Source organism: Gopherus evgoodei, chromosome 3 (genome assembly GCF_007399415.2).
Source record: "Gopherus evgoodei ecotype Sinaloan lineage chromosome 3, rGopEvg1_v1.p, whole genome shotgun sequence".
NCBI lineage: Eukaryota > Metazoa > Chordata > Testudines > Testudinidae > Gopherus > Gopherus evgoodei.
In genome coordinates this window covers 142,608,113-142,633,865 of record NC_044324.1, presented here as the reverse complement: position 1 = coordinate 142,633,865, position 25,753 = coordinate 142,608,113, and the positions used below count along the sequence as shown (strand labels likewise).

General features: G+C 40.9%; 1 protein-coding gene across 3 annotated transcripts in view; it reads left to right on the top strand.

Moving 5' to 3' along the window:
- EGLN1 (egl-9 family hypoxia inducible factor 1) overlaps positions 1 to 25,753 on the top strand; it is a 47,654-nt gene that overhangs the window by 12,552 nt on the left and 9,349 nt on the right. For 2 of the 3 annotated variants that reach the window (XR_003999666.1, XM_030556887.1), the window contains exon 2: positions 22,125 to 22,244. The exons of the other annotated variant lie outside the window; for it this stretch is intronic. Coding sequence is in view for 1 of the 2 variants with exons in the window: in XM_030556887.1 (XP_030412747.1) it covers positions 22,125 to 22,244 (120 nt within the window). In the remaining variant the exon portion in view is untranslated. The remainder of the gene's footprint in view (positions 1 to 22,124; positions 22,245 to 25,753) is intronic. 3 annotated transcript variants of the gene reach the window in all.

Genomic DNA, 25,753 nt, shown 5'->3' with positions numbered 1-25,753 from the left:
ACTATACCTTGACCAAGAAATTTGGACCTTGACAAAAAATAATTGATTACTCCTGATCTGGAAGGGGCCTCCTGGATCAGAAAGTCCAGCCTCCTGCTATTGCAGGCAACCTAGTCATGTAATCCTGTCTTTAAATTTATCAAACTCCATCTTAAAACTAGTTCGGTTGGTTTTCGCCCACTACTCATATTGGAAGGCTGTTCTAGAACATCACTCCTGTCTGATAATTAGAAACCTTCTGATTTCCAGCCTAAACTTTTGTAACTGGAGTTTTTAGAGATTTATTCTCCATATAAATATATATTCCAAGATCCACCCTCAATCCCTTCTGTTATGGAGTTCTGTAGCATCTGGATTTTATGGTGGAGAAGAAACTGAGGGGTGATTGGGCCAGACCTCCCTTTATGCCTTCAGTGCAAAGCAGAAAGACTCTCGGTGCATGCTTGACCCTAATGGACTCTGCTGGCCAAAAGATTCCAATCTACTCGAGAGCATGGTGTCTGTGTACAACACATCTCAAACTCGCGTTTCTGTGCAGATAACTAATTTCTCTTTGCCAGTGCCTCAAAGGGCCTGAAATTTTTGAGGGCTAAGGTTGTTCCTAATGTTATGAAGGCCAGGAGTCCATATCCAAGAGTAGGAATCCAAGCCAACATACCTTTAGAGAAGCAGCATTTCAGGTGAATAGTTATCTCTTCTCTCACTAATAATTCAAAAACCAGCTAAATAGGCTTTCCTAAAACTATTTGGAAAATCTCTCCTTAGGGTGAAGGCCAAACATATTTTATCTGCAAAGAATAACATTTCAGAAAACTCTGACTGAAAAGAAGGCTTTAAGTAGGTTTTGTAACCTAACCCAGTGGCTCTCAACCTCTCCAGACTACTGTACACCTTTCAGGAGTATGATTTGTCTTATGTACCCCCATGTTTCACCTCACTTTAAAACTACTTGCCTACAAAACCAAACATACAAATACTAAAGTGTCTCAGCATTCTACTACTGAAAAATTGCTTACTTTCTCATTTTTACCATACAATTATAAAATAAATCGATTGGAATATAAAAATTGTATTTACATTTCAGTGTATAGTAAATAGAGCAATCTAAACAAGTCATTGTATGGAATTTTAGTTTGCACTAACTTCGCTAGTGCTTTTTATGTAGCCTGTTGTAAAACTAGGCAAATATCTAGATGAGCTGATGTACCCTCTGCAAAACTTCTGCGTACCTCTAGGGGTACATGTACCCCTGGTTGAGAACAACTGATCTAACTCATGTCCCTTAATACTCTAATCAAGGCTCCTCTATCTTTTGTGCTGTTTGGGAAATAACTTATATATATGCAGAAGAATGGTTCTTGGAGTTTCTCAAACCATGATTGGAAGCGCTTGGTAATACCAGAAAGAGACTTACAGATTAGACTGTATATTAATGCTAATAAAGTAATACATTGTACAGACGAGCAAATGAATAGACCTTTTCAATGAATGGACAAAGAAAGTTATGTGAATTCCCCAGCTTCTGCTACTGTTATGACTATACTGGATATTCTATTATAATATTATCCATAATAATTCTGCATGCCTCTTGTTAATGTTGTTCCTTTGGCTACTATAGCCACTTTTCATTTGCATGTGAAGAAACTAGAGGATGAAATAAGGTCCATTTTGGAAGTGGGGGAAAGATGTAGAGAATATTTATTCCTATAGGGATGGATTTTGGTGATGCAGAATCCCAAATTATTAGAATATAGATTTCCTTTAGATGGTAAAAGTAATATAGAAAGCAGTGGGTTACATATAAATTTAACAGCCTCTGTCTCGCTTCTCCCCCCCTGCTCTTCAGGGACTCCATATTCACTTTCAATGGTCCTTTTCAAATCCCATTCCTTTTTGCATAGTTTTTCATGGCTCTTTAAAGGAGGCACTACAGTGCTACTTGCTTAGTCATTTAAGATACCTCTTCTGGATTCTGAGGATGCCTGGTTGCATTTTGCTGAGCAAATCTTCTGTAGAAGATCAGAATTAATTGGCTCATGACCCTGCAAAAACTGCTGGTGAATTGGAATCATAATCTCAGGTTGAAAGCTGCTGAATTGGACACTCAAGTGCAGTGACTGCAGACAAACTCAGTAGTGATTATTTGCTTAACAGTGTTTTAATTTAGGATTTCATTACTTTTCAGTATTCACACTGGGAAGAAATACTTGAGCAATTTTAACTCAAAATTAGTATTTTTATAGGAATTTGACTATAAATAATACAAAATCCTTTTATTACACAACTCTGCCGCCTAACATCTCAAATTTCTAGTGGGCACTAACAACAACTCTTTAAGACTGAGTGTAATTTTTATAGTTCAGTTAATATAGTCCAAACTCAATTAGGGCATGATTGAGCTAAAAGCTACTTCTTATGGCAACTGGCCTACAAAAGTTCTGACCTGTACAACAGAGGCTATTCAGAATTTTGAGAATCCATAGAATGTCTGTCTGCACCATTTCTTTCCCAAGACCAGAGTCTGATGCTATCCTGCATTTCAGTAAATGTCAGTCAGGATCTTGAAAACAATGTCACATGAATGCAATGAACCATCTTAGGGACCTCTACTATGTTCTACGGGGAGTGGGTGGTAAGCTGGAGTAGAGTTTCAGATGGGCAATACATGGACCAAAGATTTCAATTTAAACTCAGCTACTGAGGGATTCTACCCTACAGCCCTCCACTTGTCATTTTCAGTTGTCAGGTTAATAATATGGGGTCCTTAGCAATGGGATGGAGATGTCTGTATTGACGTGCCTTGCGTGTGACTACTGGGTTAATCTGTTGTAGAGCCAAGATCTGGGATCTTCCAGTACTTCTGCAGTTCAGGAGGCTTCAGATATTTTTGTCTAGATGAGTTTTTTAAATTGGTATAACAATGAGTAATTTAAGTTGCTAGTATTCAGGAGTTGAATGTGCTTGGAAGTTATGTAATGTAGAACTTTAATTTCTGTAGGTCTTAAAACTCTCCATACTCTCATACTGACAAGAATTTTCCACTAAAATTCCAGTAGACTTCTCTGCATTCTTAAAAATCCTGTAGATGTGGAAAGAGGAGATGTTGTACTGGCAAGAAAAGTTTTCAGAGCTGTTCTCGGTCAGTTTTACGAGATCCTGAGTTTTCTTTACGGTCTCATTTTAAACATCCATTCAGCTAACATTCACCACAACGGTGAAACTCAACAAACAGTTTGTGCTTCAGTAGAACATTTGATCTGTTTTTAGCAAAGGGTATCAGTCTTATTCATTTCAGTTGAAGTTGTTCCATTGCTGTTAAAGATAGCTGGCACATAGCCTTGGCATTGTGAGAAAGGAAACTGTGGCCAGTTGATAAGGGAATCTTGAGCTAATTAAATTTCAGCTGGCATGTTATATTATGCCCAGTGAAATAAATGGTCAGTCATAATGTTGGATAGATTAACCTTATTTATGGTCTGAATGGGGGGTGGAGTATCAGCCAGTTTTGAAACCCTCTTATTCAAAAAAGTAAATCCATCTTTTGTTTTTAAAAAAGTACTGTCATTTTTATTGGTGGAAACAGAAGAAGCTAATCTTATGGCGAGTCAGTATGCATCTTTTCAGTAAAGATACAGTGAGTATTTTTTGCTGTACTACAATGCTACCAGAGTGAATTGGCTGGAAGTCTGATTGCTGCTTACCTTTTAAAGGTATGCCGTCAACTTGAAATCTGGTTAATTTAAAAAGAGTTAGTCTCCAATATTAAACCTGCCATGAGTACTTTTGCCAGTTTTTGTGCTTGTAAAGCTATAATTTTTTCCTATTTTGAAAAAAATTATTCTTTTCTATTGTTGTCAGAAAGACCACTTAATAGGGAAAGCTGACTACAGTGAAATGATACAAAGCCCCCAAACTTTCAAATACACACAGTGTGGGGGGAGGATGGCCCAATCTCCCCAAACCTCTAGTTTAGTTTATTTTTTTATGGTAAACTTAGGTATTTCTTGTAAGAGTAGATAAAACATCTTCTCATAGGAGTGTCTTTTTTCCCCTCCAAGTCTCTCCCACCACCCCACCAAAGACTCATACCTTATAATTTACAAAATCAAGCTCTTTCAATGCCCACAATAAACTGAAATGTTTCAATATTTAAGTAAAAAATGGTTCTTGTTAAACATTTATCTGCATTATTTGCACCTCAAACACTGCAGCATTGAGAGCTTGAAAGTGAAACTGATTATAAACAAGACTAAAACTTACTTCATTTATCTTGCTCAAGCTGAGAGAAATTTTAAAAATAGACTAGTATCAGTAGTGGAAAAATAACTTATTTTAAAATATTTTTAAATCTTGGGTATAGGCAACATAGGGAAACAGTGTTAGTAACTTGATAGCGTACCTCTATATAAGGAAAGGTGGCACTCTGTACATTAATTGACTGTTACTTTTGGATGCTTGGTTTACATTCCATGCGAGTGAGCATCATGGAATCACTTTAAACTTTAGTGGGCATTTGTCCTCATTACATAGCTATCATTTGGTAGCCGTTCTTTGAGAGAAACCAGGAATGGAACCAGAGGAATGTTTCAGGTTAGGATTGAGTAATGTCAAGAAGTTTTTGCATTACTTTCCCAAAGCATGCTGGTTTTTAATCACTCCTATTTATTGAAATTCAAAGCAAAAGGATAGGGATGAGAAGGAACTTAAGTAAAAACTGATCTGTTCAAATAGGCTTCCGTGGAGAAAATGCAATGAAAGTGGATAGGTCTCCTGTGTGCTAGTGGATAGATTTCCTATGTGCTCTCTGATACCAGTGGGATGAGCAGACTCCACAGTGGAGGACTCTGTACAAAACTGTTTAACTGTATAAACGTCTGTTAGTCTATGAGGTGCCACAGGATTCTTTGCTGCTTGTACAAAACTGGTGGTTTAGGAGAGCGGGGGTGAGTATCCTAACTGATCTAAGTTGTCCATGTACAGCAGAAAGGATGTGGAATTTCCCAGGGAACTTGTCTGTTTCCCAGAGGACTTCTCAGAAATTCCCTCTCAACAAGTCTTCTCTTGTGGCTTTTACCACTGTAATGGATAATCTGGCCATTAGAGCTGTTTCATTTCGTATGTCTGCAGACTGATGAAGGTTATGCTGCATTCAATAGACTTTCTTAGTAATCAAAAAGCCTAGAAAATTACTCTCTTTTTTTTTTTTTTTTTAAGAATGTTGGAGCCTGGTAACAGGCCTCAGTCACCTAGATGGGCTTGGTGTTAATTACTGTTTCCTATAATAGTAATGAATTTATGGGAATGAAACATTGTTAGTGGACTAGCCTGGTACTTGAAAAATATAAATCTAATTTTATATCTATTTTTAGCAAATGCACACTCAAATTGTTTCTGCACTTATCTTTGAGCAGCAGATCACCATTTGGTCATAATATTGCAATTCTGTCAAAGTGAGCCAGTATTATAGCAATCTGCTATAACAGTTTATACAAACACAAATGGTAACTGTTTCTGGAGGTAGAACAACATGTTAGCTTTCCATTCCATTTAGCATACTTAGGTTCTTCTATTTTCCCTCAGCATAACTGAGTAATTTTACCTAGTAGTTACATCAGTTATTGATTCAGAATTACGTGCATAGGATATGCTTAGTTTTATTCATATTATTAATACTTATAAAATAAAAATATCTTAATATGGGACGACTTGGGAATTCAAAGCTCTTGTGTTAAAAGGACACAAAGTTAAAATACATTTTTCTGACTGACCTACTGTTGTAATGCGTAAGACTAGTTATGCTTAAGATAAGAGAAAATACATAGTTTTCTTGTCAGTTTTCTTTGTGCATTTGACAGCTCTCTGTGTATCAACAGTTTCCTCAGTTGTGTTATCTAATCATTCAGTCTCCCCTGTTTTGAATCTTCACACATCAGCAAGGAAGAGATATAGTTAATACTTAATATAGGAAAAAGTGAGGTAAAACTACAAAATTTGCAGAGGAGATTTGGGAATAGAGGTCGTACTTGAAGATGCAGTTACCTTGCTTTATAATTGACAGTGTTTTAAGTTGATGGTATCCCTTTGAAAATGACCAACCAAAACATTACTGGGTCTTGATCCCACTAATAAAGTTTTCTGTACTGTTGCAGAAAAACACAAATTTTTGCAATGTAGGTATGCTCTAGAGTCTGGAGATTAGCTTCAAAGGAAAAGATGAATCGGGTCTTCTTTAAATAGTCCCTTTTGTAACCTATTTTTTCTCCAAAAATATTTTTCACTTAAATTTAGGCACCTACATTTGTTTTCCCCCTACACTGCACGAAACAATGTGTAACTCCTCTTTGATTCTGTAGTGGAAGGAACATGGCCAAGGACTCTGTTCTGATTTCTCTTCAGTATTTTGTTTTTTTAATACCCTTTAAAAAGCTCATCAGTGATTCTTTTAAGGTAAATGGTTGTTCTGTTTCAAATCTGGGAACTTAACTGGAAAGCTTTAGTTTTTTTGAGACTTGTTATTTACATTGTGGTACTGTCTAGAGGTCCAAGCCTGTTTTGCTAGGCATGTGCAAACATAACAAAAACAGCCTCTGGTCTGCAAAGCTTACAGTCTAGTTAAGTAATGTAAGTGAAGTCCTAACTTAAAAGAGTTCTGGAAATAGCTTTCTGTTCTTTGCTGCTGCTGTTAAATTAGAAAAGTCAGTAAATTTGCCACACACACTCCTCTAATTTAAATTTGTGCTTTACGGCAGGAGTGGACAAACTTTTTGTGGCCCTAGGGCCACATCGGGTACAGAAATTATATGGAGGGTCGGGCAGGAAAGGCTGGGGGAGGCTATGTCTCCCTAAACAGTGAGGTGTGTCCTAGCCCCTGCCCCTATCCAGCCCACTCTCCCCCCCCCGCAGCATCCTATCCAAACACCCCTGCTCTCTGCCCCCGACCATCACCCCAGGTTGCCTGTCCCCTATCCACTCCCCCATGCTCCCCACCCCCTGATCACCCCCTGGGACTCCTGCCCCTATCCAATCTCCCCTGCTCCCTACCCCCTGACTGCCTCCCCGAGACCTTCCCCCACCCCCTATCCAACCATCCCTGCTTTCTCTGCCGCACATTACCTGTGGGGTGGGGGACAGCGGGGCTCAGTCCTTTCCCTGTGCATTTCCCCTGCTCGTTTGGCTGCTCTCCCTGGCAGTTGGGCAGGGCTCACTCCCTATCTGGGCTTGGCTGCTGGGGACAGAGGCCAAGCATGTGGGGGGTAGAGGGGGGCTCTGGCTTGTTCTGCCACTGTCCCTGGCAGCAGGGCCCAGGCACCTTGACTGCCCCCCTGCATCCTCCCCTGACCGTGCTACCCTGGAGCACCAAGTCTGGTGGTGCTATCGCTGCGCTGGGGGAACTGTGACTCTGAGGGAGGCAGGGAGGGAGAGGAGCAGAAGGGGAGGGGCTAGCCTCTGCCCTGCTCACCATGCTGCCCACATGCTTCCAGGAGGTTGGGCTGGCTCCTCCGCAAGCCTGTCCTGATCCCGCTCCCTGGCAGGAGCTCAGGGGCCAGAAGGAAGAGTCCTGCAGGCTGGATGTGGCTTGCGGGCTGTAGTTTGCCCCCCTCTGTTGTGAGACTTACAGCACAGAAACTGAAGAAATCCTTTTAGCCATAAAATAGAGCCTTTTCAGGCGGTACCAGTGCAAGCTTCCCCTGCTCTTCTGACATTGTGTTTCAGCCATGTTTAGGGGGAGCATGTTTTGGAGGAGCATTGTCCATGCCCCTTCTGTCATTGTTATATTATCTATCTCAGGGGTCGGCAACCTTTCAGAAGTGGTGTGCCGAGTCTTCATTTATTCACTCTAATTTAAGGTTCTGCATGCCAGTAATACATTTTAACTTTTTTAGAAGGTCTTTCTATAATACATAACTATTGTTGTATGTAAAGTAAATAAGGTTTTTAAAATGTTTAAGAAGTTTCATTTAAAATTAAACTAAAATGCAGAGCCCCCCGGACCGTTGGCCAGGACCCGGGCAGGTTGAGTGCCTGTAGATGGGCCCAACTCACCCCTGCGGCGCCTCCTGCTGGTTATCCTGGAAACTAGCTCAATCCAGCCCAGAGCGCCTTCTGCAGGCTGGTGATCTGCCTTCCAGCTATTGGCCCCCGTGTCCCTCCCAGGACCCCGGTACCTCTTTAACTGGGTCTCCCCCTCCCAGGAGATCCCCCACCCCACTATCCTCACTTTATCTCAGTATTGGCTTCTGCCCAGTCTCCATCTAGCCCCTGTTCACTGGAGTAGACTGCAGTATCAGCCACTCATCATCGGCAAAGGGGTTTGGACCTGCTGCCTTTGCCTACCCCTGGGTTGCTCCCTGCAACCCCCAGTATCTCTTGGCCTAATGCTAGGCCACAGCCTGGAGTTTTCCAGGCAGGAGCTCCCCAGCTCCTCTGCCTTTCCCCAGCCCTGCTCCACTCTAGGGTACCTTGTCTAGCTCCCTGCAGCCAGGCCCTTCTCCCTCTATAGGCAGAGGGAGAGTGCTGAGCTCCTGGCTCCCAGCCTCTTTATAGGGCCAGCTACAGCTGCTTCCCTCAGTCAACCCAGCTCTTTCCTTCCACAGCCCCAGCCCTCTGTAGGGCTGGCTTTAACCCTTCCCAGGCAGGAGTGAGTGACCACCCTGCTACAGTGCCACTGAAAATCAGCTCACGTGCCACCTTTGGCAAGTGTGCCATAGATCAGGGGTAGGCAACCTATCTGGAGACTGCTAACAAAGGTGCTAATTATGGTGAGCTTTCCACTTGGAGCTGATCTGTGGATACCCTATTCATCTAGGCCATTGAATGATGATCAGATAGCACCTGCTCTTACGTGCTGCTCACCTTGGCCAGATTTGAACTGTTGATCTGTCGGTAAACAGAACTACAAAAGAAAAGACCTACAGATGAAGGAATTGATGTCCCTTTATTTTATCTATGTTTAGCAGTCTAATCTTACCTCATGGACTTGAAAAAACAAAATTTGAAAAATTTAAGTAAATATTGAAAATAAGCTGGTAACACACCTTTTAAAGAAAAGCTATTGTATAACAAGGGATTCTGCTTTTTTTTTTTAGATTTATTTAATTTAAATTTTCAAAATTTTAAAGCAGCTAGTGAGATATTGTGAGATAAGACTAAAGTTTCACTAGGAAGTGGATGTTGCTTCTGTTAATAGAACTTTGGACTTTGCCTTTGATAGGAACCAACCAGCTGTGACAAATTCTGTACAAGATAGAAGTATTGCTGGTGGGTTACAGGATTCATTTAGAGGGAAACTGTCATTCATTTAGAGGGAAACTGTCATCAGCTTCAATTGAGGATTAGAGCTGCCCCTTTCTAGTATAGTTTGCAAACTTAGGGTACATTTGAATCCTTGGTTGTATCTTAATGTAGAGTTATCAGCAGTAGCTCATAGTACTTTTCCATCTGTGGCTGATCAAGAAGTTGCAGTCTTTCTTTGATCTGGATCTGACCAGAGTTATCCATGCTTTTGTCACTTCCAGACTGGATTATTGTCATGTGCTCTGTATGGTGTGGCCTTTGAGAAATCTCTGTAGACATTAGCTGGTGCAGAACTCCATGGCCTGCCTTCTCAGTGTGCTGGATAGGCATGAGCACACAGTACTTTAGCTATATGCTCTGTACTGGTTTCCTGTTTACTTCCAGGAGCATTTCTAGGTGCTACTGATATGTTCCCAAATCTGAGATGTTTTGTAATTCATTTATTTAAAAGATTACCTTCTTTCCTATGTTGTGCAATTATAATTAAGGCACAGTGGGCTGCTTCAGTTGTTTAGTGCTTGGCACTTGGTTTCATGGGGTCAGTAGTAGGGCATTCACAGTTTAAAAAAAAACATGCTTTTGGAACTTGTTCCCTCAATCATCAAAGCCTGCATTTGGCAAGCTTTAGATCATGCTGTAAGTCTTCTGTTCCCCCCCCCCCGCCCCACCATCTCCTTTCAGTCAGATTCCTTTTTCAACATTTTTTTGTCTTGTTTGTTCGATATCTTAAGTCAGTGAAGACTTATGAATGGTACTAGTGTTTGTTTTGGGATCAGTATGTTCTTAATTGTGCTATACTAAAAGACTCATCAATTAAAATTTACTACTTCAGTATCTCAATTTGCTGACCAACAGGTAGTGTTTCTGAAGTTTCATCTGCCATTAAGAGACTGGCATTCACAGTGTGGGGATGACACATCGGTGACACATACTTCTTAAAGGCATGTGAAAGACTGTGTGTGGCCATTCTCTGTAGAGAGCTAATTTCTATTTTTTAATTATAGTCCTTGAGTTGCAGTAAAAATTTGGGACTACATATTCTCCTCAATCCATAGCATATCTCCTATTCATTTCAATGGGAGTTTTGCCGAGACATCAAGCATGGTATGCAGTAACTAACCTGATTTAATTATTTAATTTGTTCAATACTTTTATCATTGCATTCATTATTATTACTGAATGGGGATAATGTGCTCACATTTAGGAACACTTCTATTTCTGGCCATTGTTTCTCTTCCTTTCTCCATCCTCCTTGCCCCTTCTTTTTTGCTTCCCTGTCTTGTCCTTTTTGCATTTCCTTCCTTGCAGCAACTCCCAACTCTTCCTCATTCACTGCTTAAAATAAGTAGTGAAATAGTTAGTTTACGCTTTGAAATATCATTAGGTTTTAGAATGAACACAACAGTGGAATGGGGAGTTCACACCTTTGAGCCATTGTTTCAAGGTTTCTGCAGACTTGGGCTGACATTTCATTGGTTTATGCTCTGACATTTGGAAGACTTGTTTTAGAAACACTTCTTAAAATGAAAACTTAGATTATGCAAATTCTGAATCTCCCCTATTGTTCACAAATATATTGTATGGGCCAGATCCTACCCATGGGGTGTGTGTATAACACCTTTGATTTGAAGTATTCTAACTAGTCCTTCTCTAGGAAGTATGGTATATTGAAAAGCCTGACTATCCTCCAGTTTGCTGAGAAGGTTGCTGCTAATTGGGCTTGTGGTGGCATGTGTATAAGAATTCTTATCCTGCAGGAATACGTCTGAGAGGATGGAGGTGCATATCTGCTATCTTGAAATCATTCTTGGGTCCAGATCATTGTGTTGCTTTTTCTTCCAAATGCAAGACTTGTAAGCAGGCCACCCAGAGGAGGAGGAGGGGCAATCTGCCCTGGGCCCCTCCAGGAGCCTCGTGAGCCCTGGCCGAGAATCCCTTCCCTGGCTAGAGACGCCTTTTTAATTTTTACTCACCCGGCGCTGGTCTGGGTCTTCGGTGGCACTTTGGCGGCAGGTCCTTCAGTGTTGCCAAAGATGCGGAGCGAGTCAAGGCCCTGCCGCCGAAGACTCAGAGCGCCACCTGGTGAGTATAAGCCCCGCAGCGGGTGGTGCCTTTTTTTATGTCTGCTCCCCTGGTTTGCCCCAGGCCCCCTGAATCCTCTGGGCGGCCCTGCTTGTAAGATAGCTAAAGAATGAGCATTTACTGTTTTGTAAGGCTGCCAAGTACTTGGTCTCCTTGTTCTTTGTCTAGTGGGGGATTCCCCCTTCTATTCTTTCAAATGGGTGGAAGAGGACAAAAACTGTTTTTAGTTAAGTTTTATTTCAGAAGAATTTTTTAGCTTTCAGTTCCTGCTAACTAGTCTTTCTCCTTGTTTCATTCTGTTCTTGAATGATGTCTATTTGGCTCCATTTCCTTGACTTGTTTTCTCACTTTTGTCCCTCACCTGGTAGCACTTACCCAGTGTTGTCCACAGCAATTATGATTGACTCTTGTGACAGAACTCTAGTAATCTAGTTAATGATTACTTGCTGTAAAAGATTAAGTCAGACTTGTGGAATCCTATCCCCCATTGGTATAGAAAGAGCGAATCTTTTTGAGGGATATATCTTTTCTTTTTCATTATAGTCACTATAATTGTAAAGGGCAGCCTAGTAGACTTTGTCCTGGTTTTGGTAACCTTTCATGATGGTATTTCAAAGTCTGGGATAAACAAATTTGGAATAGATCTAGCCAAGTCCCTTAGGCCTGGTTCACACTACAGCGTTAAATCGATTTAACGCTGTACCCGTCCACACTACAAGGCACTTAACATCGATTTTATGGGGTCTTAAAATCGATTTCTGTACTCCTGCTCAACGAGAGGAATAACCCTATAATCGATATTGCTATATCGATTTAGGGTTAGTGTGGATGGAAATCGAAGTTATTGGTCCCATTCTTTTACTGAGCTACCCAGAGTGCACCGCTCCGGAAATCGATGGTAGCCTGGGACCATGGACGCACACCACCGAAGTAATGTGCCCTAGTGTGGACGCGTAAAATCGATTTTATAAAATCTGTTTTATAAAATCGATTTTATTAATTTCGATTTTACTCTGTAGTGTGGACGTGGCCTTATTAGATTGTTGACATCGGGTGGTACAACTGATTGACATTTTGTGGAGGGTGTGGGTGGCAGAGGGAAGTAGATGTTTCTTCCAGAATTCCTTTGTTCTCTTCCCATTAACATCCTTGATTGCAAGTGACCCTCCCAGGGAGAAATGGGTGCTGCTCCCTCTTAACTAGTCAGTACTTACCTGTTGGCCAGAGTTCATTACTTGAGAGCTTCTGCACTCTGAAGTGGTGTCTACACGAGGGAATCATAATACATACAAATTCTTACAAACTGATTCTGTTGAATCTGTGGTAGAAGTGATAGTTGTTTTTTGTTGTAGGTGGTGGTGGTTGTTTTTATCTAATATAGACCAGGTCTGAAGATGCTGTCATTGAAACACTCCTATTTTCCATTGATTGAGAGAGGAGCAAGGGGTTCTACATCTGATTTCCCCACCACAACCGCATGACCATGTGCTTTGTAAAGTGTACAGTGTTCTTAAAATGGTAAAAATTCTGAGCTGGCCTCAGCACAAAGCCATTCTATGGTTATTTATTATTTTCCTTCAGGAGACACTCACTTTTGTTAATGTTGATCTGTCAGTAAACAGAACTAGAAAAGAAAAGCCTCACTCTTCTGCATGCTTGGCTGTGGCACATGGGCCAGATGTGGGTGCTGAAGTTGTGAGGAACAAAGGTGTAAGGTGCCTCTTACGCGGTCTCATGCCCACTGGGTTTGTGCTATTGCTTGGATTGATGGTTTCCAGGCAATGACACATGCTGTTGTTTCTTTAAACCAGGATTTGAATTGTTGTTCAGTGGTGAATGTCTGAACTGGTTAAAATGTTTACCTTTTGAAACTGGTTTTACGAAGCAAAAAATAATTTCTGAGGGAAGCTACTTTTGAAGGGTAATATCAAGACTTATGCTAACAGCATGTGCAGTGACCAGCATTTCAGTTTGTCTTTGCTCTGAGTAGGGTGTGATGATGTAGTAGAAAAACCACTTATCTATGCTAGAAACTCCCATTGTCTCTACCATTAGTGGGGTTGCACATGTAATGATAAGAAAGTAAAGAAAAGTTGTGTAGACACATTTTATAGGTTAAAACTTATAAAGCAGAATGTCATCACCGTTAGGCTGTATGTTTCTCTGTGGTCACAAATCTTATTTGATCAGATTTAAATACAATTAAAATTATTTTAAAGCAGTAGTTTCTCTTTTATGGTATTACTGTCCCAGGGTGGATTAATGTAAATTACTGATTTTAATCATGATGTAAATCAGCAAGCAGGAAACTTTTTTGATTTAAATCTCTATTAATCTTGTTTTGCATTTGAACTTTTAATTTTTCTAAAGAGCAGTTGTCATTGGTTGGTATTCATTAAAATGGATGTGTGTGTATATAATATAGCCTTTACGCTAAATTTGATGGTGGGGTTTTTTTTTTTTCCGCTGGCCAAGAGTATATACTGTCTTTCACATTTATTTAAACAATTATAAAGATTATCTTCAACTATTCAGTTTCTTAATTTTTGCACTTTTTTTTTTTTTTTTACTGGATTTGTGTCAAAGCTCAGTTTTGGATGGAAGTTCAAATTCAATTTGAAATGCATAAAAACAGCATTTTAAAATGTTTATTGGTTAAATAAAATTACCTTCAATCAGGATGCATAAGAAAGTTTTTATAAAAATATGTTGCATTGCACTATGAATTATTAAAGGTAATGTTATCAGTAGTTTGAATTGAGCTGATTGTTTCTAGTCATCAGATCCTTCAAAATTTTAGAACAAGTAGAGCCATGGGCGCTGACTTTCCAAAGTGCCGAGGGGTACTTGACTCTCGGCTCTGGCACAGGCCCCGTCCCAGTGCCACCCCTTCCCTCAAGGCCTACCCCGCCCCACCTCTTCCTGCCCTGTGGGTGCTGCATCTTCACTCTCCCTCCCAGCCTCCTGCATGTCGCAAAACAGCCTATTGCAGCGGGAGGGAAGCACGGGGAGGGAGGGGGAAGCACTGATCTGCTGGGTCTGCCAGCGGGCAGGAGGCACTAGAGGGGAGGGGGCTGCTGGTGAATGCTCAGCACCCACTATTTTTTTTTTCCCCCATACCAAAGTGTCGACGCCTATGAGTAGACCACCTCTCTCACATAGCTTTTATTCATAGATCGAAAGAGGGAAAACCAACTTTGCTTGCTTTCTCAACTCCCAGTTGCTTTCCCCTCTTTGAATCAATTAGTCATTAAACTAAATTAGATGAAAAAACTGAAATGAAGATGAGTGTCTTTGCTCCTGCAGAAGAGGCTACTGCTATCATAAGCTGGTTTAGCCCTTCAGCAAATAACTGATTCCAGGTGTTTAGTCAGTGATTTCCACCAGTTCAGTGGCTGACTTTCTTTAAAACTTGACAGCAGCTTGTACTTCTTAATATTACTTTATTTAATCTAAATTATTTTAATAGTCATAGTAATTTTAGGCAATCATAATTTCAAATATACCCATTTTAAAAAAAAAAATAATTTTTTTTTAAATCTGATTTTGATATTTTTAACAAACATTGGTTTTTATCCATCCTGACCTTTCCATGTAATCAGCTACTGTTTGTTTTTATCTAGTTTTCATTCAAACATTTTATAAGCACCAAGATGCTACCCAGATAATCAGACTAAATGTTGGGTAGTATGTCATGCTTAGACTGGAGAACAGATGTTGGCAGCTTTAATTGATATACAATATATACAAATTGTCCACTTTAAAATATGCTTCTTACACGTTTGTGCTGAATATCTGTTTTAAAGAGGTGTGATTATAGTAGCAAGTCTCTGTTCATTAAGAATTTTAGTCAGCCACTGAGACTTTGACTTGGGCACTAAACATAGACTGTGTAATCTTAATCTGTTTTCAAACATACACTGTGTACCTCAACAGTGTTAAAACAAACATATACTAATGTTAATCTTCCTATTAAAGTTGGTCCAGTTCTACTAACCCTCGTTGCACAAAACTTTTATTTAAATAAAAAAAGCTAACTTGTTAGCTAAATTCCAGTATCAAAATTCCTGTTGTGCCTTCAATTAGAAATAAGATAAATTTCAAACAAAGAATGAAGCAGCCAGCTAAACAGGGTTTCCAACCCTCCAGGATTGGCCAGGAGTCTCCACGAATTAAAGATTAATCTTTAAAGATTGTTGTGTGACGAAATCTCCAAGAATACATTTCAACCAAAATTGGCAATCCTGTGGCTAAAGCCAGTATTAGTGATTCCTTTTATTCATGAAGTGTCTCCTGGTACTAGGAAATAATGAATTATCCTGTGTGACAAAGTTCCTCCTCTACCTTGGTGGGTCCGCGCTTATTGGCAGATTTGCTCACCTCAGTGATCTCCCCCACAGTCTGGATCAACTCCTCCTCCTGTGTCTGATCAGGAGTTGGGAGGTTGGGGGGAACCTGGGCCCGCCCTTTACTCCGGGTTCCAGCCCAGGGCCCTATGGATTTGCAGCTGTCTATAGTGCCTCTTGTAAGTGCTGTGTGACAGCTACACCTCCCTGGGCTACTTCCCCAAGGCCTCCTCCAAACACCTTCTTTATCCTCTCCACAGGACCTTCCTCCTGGTGTCTGATAATGCTTGTACTCCTTAGTCCTCCAGCAGCACACCCTCTCAGTCTCAGCTCCTTGTATCTCTTGCTCCCAGCTCCTCTCACGCACTTCCTCTCCTCTGGCTCCTCCCCATCTGACTGGAGAGAGCTCCTTTTAAAACCCAGGTGCCCTGATTAGGCTGCCTTGATTGGCTGCAGGTGTTCTAATCAGCCTGTCTTCCTTAATTAGTTCTAGCAAGTTCCTGACTACTCTAGTGCAGACCCTGCTCTGGTCACTCAGGGAACAGAAAACTATTCAGCCAGTGATTCATAGACTCATAGACTCTAGGACTGGAAGGGACCTTGAGAGGTCATCGAGTCCAGTCCCCTGCCATCATGGCAGGACCAAATACTGTCTAGACCATCCCTGATAGACATTTATCTAACCTACTCTTAAATATCTCCAGCGATGGAGATTCCACAACTTCCCTAGGCAACCTATTCCAGTGTTTAACTACCCTGACAGTTAGGAACTTTTTCCTAATGTCCAACCTAAATCTCCCTTGCTGCAGTTTAAGTCCATTGCTTCTTGTTCTACCATTGGAGGCCAAGGTGAACAAGTTTTCTCCCTCCTCCTGATGACACCCTTTTAGATACCTGAAAACTGCTATCAGGTCCCCTCTCAGTCTTCTCTTTTCCAAACTAAACAAACCCAATTCCTTCAGCCTTCCTTCATAGGTCATGTTCTCAAGACCTTTAATCATTCTTGTTGCTCTTCTCTGGACCCTCTCCAATTTCTCCACATCTTTCTTGAAATGCGGTGCCCAGAACTGGACACAATACTCCAGTTGAGGCCTAACCAGCGCAGAGTAAAGCGGAAGAATGACTTCTCGTGTCTTGTTTACAACACACCTGTTAATGCATCCCAGAATCATGTTTGCTTTTTTTGCAACAGTATCACACTGTTCACTCATATTAAGCTTGTGGTCCACTATGACCCCTAGATCTCTTTCTGCCATACTCCTTCCTAGACAGTCTCTTCCCATTCTGTATGTGTGAAACTGATTGTTCCTTCCTAGGTGGAGCACTTTGCATTTATCTTTATTGAACTTCATCCTGTTTACCTCAGACCATTTCTCCAATTTGTCCAGATCATTTTGAATTTTGACCCTGTCCTCCAAAGCAGTTGCAATCCCTCCCAGTTTGGTATCGTCCGCAAACTTAATAAGCGTACTTTCTATGCCAACATCTAAATCGTTGATGAAGATATTGAACAGAACCGGTCCCAAAACAGACCCCTGCGGAACCCCACTTGTTATACCTTTCCAGCAGGATTGGGAGCCATTAACAACTACTCTCTGAGTACAGTTATCCAGCCAGTTATGCACCCACCTTATAGTAGCTCCATCTAAATTGTACTTTCCTAGCTTATCTATAAGAATCTCATGCGAAACTGTATCAAATGCCTTACTAAAGTCTAGGTATATCACACCCACCGCTTCTCCCTTATCCACAAGGCTCGTTATCCTATCAAAGAATGCTATCAGATTTGTTTGACACGATTTGTTCTTTACAAATCCATGCTGGCTATTTCCTATCACCTTACCACCTTCCAAGTGTTTGCAGATGATTTCTTTGATTACCTGCTCCATTATCTTCCCTGGCACAGAAGTTAAACTAACTGGTCTGTAGTTTCCTGGGTTGTTTTTATTTCCCTTTTTATAGATGGGCACTATATTTGCCCCCTTCCAGTCTTCTGGAATCTCCCCCGTCTCCCATGATTTCCCAAAGATAATAGCTAGAGGCTCAGATACCTCCTCTATTAACTCCTTGAGTATTCTAGGATGCATTTCATCAGGCCCTGGTGACTTGCAGGCATCTAACTTTTCTAAGTGATTTTTTACTTGCTCTTTCCTTATTTTCTCTTCTAAACCTACCCTCTTTCCGTAAGGATTCACTATACTAGACATTCCTTCAGACTTCTCAGTGAAGACCGAAACAAAGAAGTCATTAAGCATCTCTGCCATTTCCAAGTCTCCCGTTACTGTTACCCCCTCCTCATTGAGCAGTGGGCCTACCCTGTCCTTGGTCTTCCTCTTGCTTCTAATATATTGATAAAGTGTCTTCTTGTTTCCCTTTATTCCCATAGCTAGTTTGAGTTCATTTTGTGCCTTTGCTTTTCTAATCTTGCCTTGATCAGTATATTTTCCCTTTACCAGACTCCTGCACCCCACTGGCCTGGGTCTGTCACATCTGCTAATCTTTTATAACATTGGGTGGGGAGGGAAAAATCATCAATTTTACATACAACTCCCTATATTCTATGATTCTATGATTAAATATTAAACTTGTAATGTATTATTCAAGGATGATACTCATAAGGGGTCTAAGTATAGATTTGAAATGCATGACTTGACACTGCTAGTCTCTCAGCCACACGCTGTTGTTTATTGCAGAGAGATTACATTTGGTTAAATCTTAAACATCTACTCTGTATTATCAAAGATTGTTTTTCAGGAAAAGGCCTTGCAGTTCTGCATTACAGGGAAGGAAACATACTTATTTGGACCTAGAGGGGCATTGGTACCAGATGCGGGTTTTGAAGGAAGTGGAACACCTTTATACACTCTGTATTTATACAAGCACTTAACTTACTCTCCTGAAATCTATACTGTAAATTCTATTTCAAAGTCTTGTGTGGGGAAAAGCTCCAAGTTAATGAATGCAGGAATAGGTTTAGGAGCAGGGTCTGTTTTTCTGTGGAAAAGGTTTCCAATTTTTCTAGTATAAAGTAAAACACTAAAGAGTTAGTTACAGATTATAGGTGAACATTTAACAAATGCCCTATGCTCATGTTATTTTGTGGGGTTTTTTTGTGACTGTCATGGTATAGAACACCTTATTTCTGGTCATTACAAACTTTTGAGGTACTATAAATAAATAGAACTTTGTGTCTGTGTCCTAGCTGTATGGGGAAGAAGAGGGAAAGTCCAAAGTAAGAAATAGACATAAACTTCCTACATCAACAATATAAATAAATAATAAAAAGATATGGACACACCTATGGTCGTTCTCTTTTAAAAAGCTTTTAACATCTGCCAATTTTGACAAAGAAGGTGTGGTGTACCCGCAGAAGGTTTGGAGATTTGCTTGGAGTTAGTGAGCACCCAAAAATCAATAGTATGTCTTCCTGCTGCGAGTTTACTGCTGCATTATTTTCAGTATTGCCATCCAGAGGGTTAGATAGAAATAAAAATAAAGGTATCTCTCTCACACACACACACACACACACACACACACACACACACACACACACACACACACACACACACACACACACACACACACACATCATATAATGGAAGAACATAGTGTGATTTCATTGTACATATATATAACTGCCGTATCCTTAAGTAGCAAAACGAAAACTCTTAAATATGAATAACTTTGCAGTACATGAGAACATATTGCTATTGTTTTGGGCAAAGAAAAAATACATTTCACAGACACTATGGAAGCTAAGCTTTCTAATTTTCCTTTAGAGTAATTCAGTTGGGGGGGGCAGGAGGGAATGAATAATAAAGCAATATACGTATATATAGTAAGCGATATTGGTTTATTGCCGTTTGCTTTCCATTTTGCTTCTAAATGCTGAGTCGCCGTTACTGATATGACCAATATATATTAGCCAGATAAAGTGTCACAGCAAAACTATTTTTCTTCTAGTATACTGACAACTGACTTTAAACATATTTATTGGAAATTCTACATTAGAGGATTAGGTGGTGATAATGAGGTTTTCATTGTACTATCTTAAAAAGGGCTGGTGGGTCTGCGTCTTCAGATGGCTTTGAAGGCTCTCCTTTAGATTCAATAGGCAAAATTAAAATTGTACGATCCAGTATCCTGGATCAAGTCAAGAAATAGTAAATGAAGAGAATCTTCCTGTAACTTACTCATTTGGTTTCCTTCCAGATTTACAAATTTGTGGAAGCTATGTTGTTTTAACTACATAACTTTTCTTCCCTGGATGCACTTAAGTGAAGTGTGTGTTTGAGGAAGTATTTTCTGGTGGCTAGAAGGGCGTGGTATGAAAAGCAGGATTTGTAGGTTTTACTCATGATTCTCACTGACTCAGTGAATGATCTTCAGGTCATTAATAGAAAATTGAGACAGAGAGGCTCTGTTACTTGAGTTTAGTAGTACCTGTTTCATCTGGGTGTTGAGGCTAATATCTGTAATGGACTTATGTGGCACTTCTCATCCAAACATCTCAAATAACTTCTTATATATTTTAGTATTCCTTTCAATTTGGATGGAGGTGCAGATGAAATAACAGCTGGGGATAGGCGTGGGTGAGGCTGGATCCAGCAGAAACTGGACTCAGCTTTCAAAGCTGTGCAAGTTCTAGAATACCAGATATTGGTTCTGTGGTAGACTGACATTTTTTCAACAGAGATGTTGTCTTTCTACGGGAGCCAATGTCTTCCTTTTCAAAACTAGCTTCATTTTTCATTCTTTAATTCCTGTGGATAAAAGCAGGAAGTTGCAGAACACTAATATGACATTGTTTGGTATCATAAACCCACAAAATCTAAACAATACTGAATTAATCTTCCTGTGGCAACAGTGATAAATGTTGACCTTGCCAAATATTAGGTCATGTTACTCTGTGTAATATGTTTACTTAATGTAAGATCCTGTAACAGTGAATGCAAGGAATTAAGCAAACTCTGAATTTTGTGGGTTTTGTGGCCTTGAGATTTCTGCCATAATGTCATATTAACTTAGCTTTTTGCATTAATGTGACTATATGTCCATACTTTGTTAGGATTCACCAAATTTTAAACTTGTATTTATTTACTGACACCATCTTTAACAAAGGGTCTATTCTAATTTTTCTACGTAGGACTGTATTTGTGTTTTAAATATTAAAATATGTAGGTTGGCTTTTACTCTTGTAGCAAGATCTTCTTTCCCATTTATATTAACACATGGAAACTTTAGGCTGTAATAAGTCTTTACTGAATGAACCTTAAATGTTTTTAAAACCTGCTATTAAAATATCCTTCAGTCTATGTGCCAAACAGCAATTTCTTGCATTTGGAATAAACTCTATAATACCCTATGTTTGTCTAGATTATGGAAACCATTATTTATTTATTTATTTATTTATTTTTTTTAAAAAGGCTTTTCCTCCATAAATCCTCTCCCAACTACAATATCCAAACATAGTGCCAGCAAAGCATGCACTGAAAGACTTCAAATTGTGTGGGGCATGTTTTTAAAATGTTAAGCAAAGCATAAGCTGTACAATTCTTGTTGATTATATTAAGATTAGCATGACTGAAACTTTGCTCAGCCATTTGAAAATTTATGGTTAGGGCTTGAAATTGAGCTAAATTTGTTAGTCTAACTTCAACTTAATCAATGAAGGCCCATTGTCTAGAGATCCTTTCTAAGCCTAGGCATCACTAAGTCTAGTTTGTCAGGGAGGTGGGGGGGGAGCCATCGTACCCTTTGCAAAAATGTGAAAGTCATAATTGTAGTTTAAAAGAAAAATGAAAAATATGGTATATGATGATTATAGGTACTCGGGCATTATGATGATGGATGGCAGTATAAAATCCTTAGATTTTCATGTGAAATTGCTTATTGTGGGAAAAAATTCAGATTGACTTAATTCACAAAAAATGGAATCTGCCACTTGTCCATACCCACCTTGGCAAACTATCAATTAGAAAGCATAGTAGGGGTTCTTCTGTGGAAGGTTTGTTTTATATATAGAAACATTTTGAAGGAATGACTTTTAAAATGTAAGCTTTTGTTTTCATTTGCACATCTGCCTTTCATTGTGGAGTCATTCAGACAGGTAGGGAGTAAGGAAATATCAAGCAGAACTTCTGTCTCGAGGATTTTTGTTCAGAGTCTTTCAGTGAGTCAGGTCTTGTGGAGCTGAAAGTAAAGAGAATGTTTTTCATTCTTGTAAATTGTTTCCATAGCTACACCGGTTCAGGGAGCTTTCGATGGATGCTGATGCCTATTAACAGGTGTGAGTTGGAGTAAAAGCTTTAAGTGTGAACTGACATAGATGAAGTGCAGAAATCCATTTTTATAGGTAGGAGAAATGTCCGTTTGGTTCATATGGTGATTCTTTGATTGCAGGCAATGGTGGCTTGTTATCCAGGCAATGGAACAGGATATGTGCGTCATGTTGATAATCCAAATGGAGACGGAAGATGTGTCACATGTATATATTATCTTAATAAAGACTGGGATGCCAAGGTATGTAGTTTGTCTTCCTATATAAGAGAAATTAACAATTTTTTTCCCGTGTGTGTTTAGGATTCCTGCTCCTGGTCCTGAAGCTTTTCATTGAGCTCCATATCACTTACTTGGTGAGGTGTACCAAATAGTAAGCATTATTGTTTCAGGGTTTTGAAGGATATTGATAGAACCTCCTGGAGTGGAAGGCTGGAAGGGGCTAATAAGCTTAATATGGTATACATTTTTTTTGTCTTATTTGACATAAAATAAGCCAATTACACTAGTATCTGAGCACCCTAGATAGCTAAAAATTATTATAAGCGTACGTATGAATACACATTAATGCAGGGGTTCTCAAACTGGGGGTCAGAACCTCTTGGGGGTCGCGAGGTTATTACATGGAGGCGTCACGAGCTGTCAGCCTCCACCCCAAACCCCGCTTTGTGTCCAGCATTTATAATGGTGTTATATAAAAAATTGCTTTTTAATTTATTTATCAGGGGGTCGCACTCAGAGACTTGCTGTGTGAAAGGGGTCACCAGTACAAAAGTTTGAGAACCACTGCCTTAATGTAATATAAACAGAACAAACCTCTTTCCCAATTGATATTAAACAAAAAGTAACTGAAGAGGGAATGTATTAATGAGATTAGTATGAAAGTACAAATGAAAGATATTACCTTTGCTTTAACTTTGTAGTGCATGTGGGTTGTTAATTTTTTTTAATTAAATTTTTTTGAGTCAAGCTGGCATTAAACAGTAGCCAACACCCATTCTGCCTGAAGGGAGAAGCTGGAGGTTAAGGAGTTGTTTAAAAACACAAGTTGTACCATTTTAAGTATATCAGTAGAGTTTAAAGCAATACAATCCCCTCTAGTATGGACATATTTATACCACATTAAGATGCCATATAAAATATATAGCTTGTACTCATACAGGAAGAGGAATAAGCTATACCGGTAAAGCACCTTTATAGTGGCATAACTGCAATCATCCTAGGGGTTGTACCAGTGTAACTATTGTGTTTGGGTTATTGAAATCACTGCCAATCAAAATAGTCGTAAGTACAAAAATAGCTTATAGACCAGGCCTAAGACTTAGAAAAGATCTTTTTCTGAGCTCCCAAAAAGTCGAATGTACTTTATGGCAGAATTAATAAATTCAGGTTCTGAAGGATGTCTCCCTTGACAGGAATCTTCACTATATTGTTGATAAACTGGCAAAGCCTTTGTGATATAAACTAGCCCACAGACTAGTAAATGGGTACTGTGGCTGTAGCAACCACTGTTCTGATTATTCTGTGTGCAGGATCTAACAGAAATCTCCATTTTGGCTTTTAGCCAGTAGTTTTCTAGTTACTCTCTGGGATTTGGGGCCCGACTAACGTGTCTAAATGCAGTTAACACTGTGGCAGTGTTGTTAGCTAATCCTGGTTCAGTATAGCCAAACAAGATATGCAGAGCTATAACATGAATTCAGACCCTGACAAAGATTGCATTGCCGAGGGACTAAGGAGCAGTCATTTATACAGAGATTATTCCCTATTATTATGTATAGAAGAAAAGCTCACTCATGATTGTCTGAAAAGTCATGAGATTTATCAGCACATTTCTGTTGCTTAGCACCTTAAAAGTGAGAGAACTGAAATAAGGAGGAATATTAACCAATCTGATCTGATATGCAAATCCCTGCACTTAACTGGCTACAGCTGAGTTCAGTGGTGGTGATTTTCATGTTCAAAGGTTTTCATGACACTGGGCTTGTCTACATCAGAAAGTTGCAGCGCTGGTGAGGGAGTTACAGCGCTGCAACTTTGAAGGTGTACACATCTGCAGGGCACCACCAGCGCTGCAACTCCCTGTTTGCAGCGCTGGCCGTACTCCCGTTTTGTCTCGGGTGTAGAGGATCCAGCGCTGGTGATCCAGCGCTGGTAATCCAATGTAGACAGTTACCAGCGCTTTTCTTGACCTCCGTGGAAGGAGGAAGCCTCTGGTAATCAAGCTGGTTTCCTTTCCCGGTTTGCTCTCTCGGTCCCGGAGCCACCCAGCAAACCGCAGGGAAGGAGACCTGCTTGCTCGGGGTTCCGGGACCGAGAGAGCAAACCGGGAACGCCGCGGTTTGCTCTCTCGGTCCCGGAGCCAGCCAGCAAACCGCAGGGAAGGAGACCTGCTTGCTCGGGGTTCCGGGACCGAGAGAGCAAACAGGGAACGCCGCGGTTTGCTCTCTCGGTCCCGGAGCCACCCAGCAAACCGCAGGGAAGGAGACCTGCTTGCTCGGGGTTCCGGGACCGAGAGAGCAAACCGGGAACGCCGCGGTTTGCTCTCTCGGTCCCGGAGCCACCCAGCAAACCGCAGGGAAGGAGACCTGCTTGCTCGGGGTTCCGGGACCGAGAGAGCAAACCGGGAAAGGAAACCAGCTTCGCCGCGGTTTGCTCTCTCGGTCCCGGAACCCCGAGCAAGCAGGTCTCCTTCCCTGCGGTTTGCTGGCTGGTTCCGGGACCGAGAGAGCAAACCGCGGCGTTCCCGGTTTGCTCTCTCGGTCCCGGAACCCCGAGCAAGCAGGTCTCCTTCCCTGCGGTTTGCTGGCTGGCTCCGGGACCGAGAGAGCAAACCGCGGGGAAGCTGGTTTCCTTTCCCGGTTTGCTCTCTCGTCCCGGAACCCCCCTTGAAGCCGCCCAACAGCGCTGCAGTGTGGCCACATCTAACACCACTTGCAGCGCTGGTTGCTGTAAGTGTGGCCACTCTGCAGCGCTGCCCCTATACAGCTGTACTAATACAGCTGTAACAACCAGCGCTGCAAAATTTTAGATGTAGACATGGCCACTGTCTCTTCACTCTACAGCCCTGTGGGTTAGATGGTATATGTGTACAATGTGAAGATCTGAAAACTGAGTTGGAGTGAGTGTAAGTAACCAGGTCAGGGGAGCCCACAAAGCCTGCACCTCTGACCCCTCTATGCAAAATGGTAAACCTTTCATTTAAAAAGTAAATTACTAGCCCATTCTGGCATGGCTGCATCCGTCAAACTGTAAAGAGATTGGTAGGGCTGAACATTTTGGTGATTTTCCTTTAAAAATCGTGGCTTACTCAAGGGTCTTAGCAGCAGCTGCCCAGACTGACATTTGGAGCACTAATGACTTTAATTTTATGGGGGTGGGGGGTTATGCCACAGAGAAGGGGCAAAGATCAGTTCGTGGCTTTGAGGAGGCTTCCACTCAGTGTGGTGAGTTCTTTCCTGTTCACTGATTAAACTACCTATAGCTGACCTGCCTCGCCTGAATTACCAGTATGATTTCTGGCCCCAAGCAGAAGCACAAATTGGTGGAGGAGCAGAATAGAACCAGTCCTCCTCCTGTCCTCAACAGTAGAAGCAGCCTTCCTAGGAGAGGGATGAACGGATTACAGGAATGAAGAATGGGTAGGCTCTTGTGAGGTAGAAGGGAGGAATCATTGGGTAGAGAAGGGACGGAAGGAGGGGAAAAAAAGAACCATAGCCTCCCCATAATCAGCAAACTACTGTCTTCCTCTG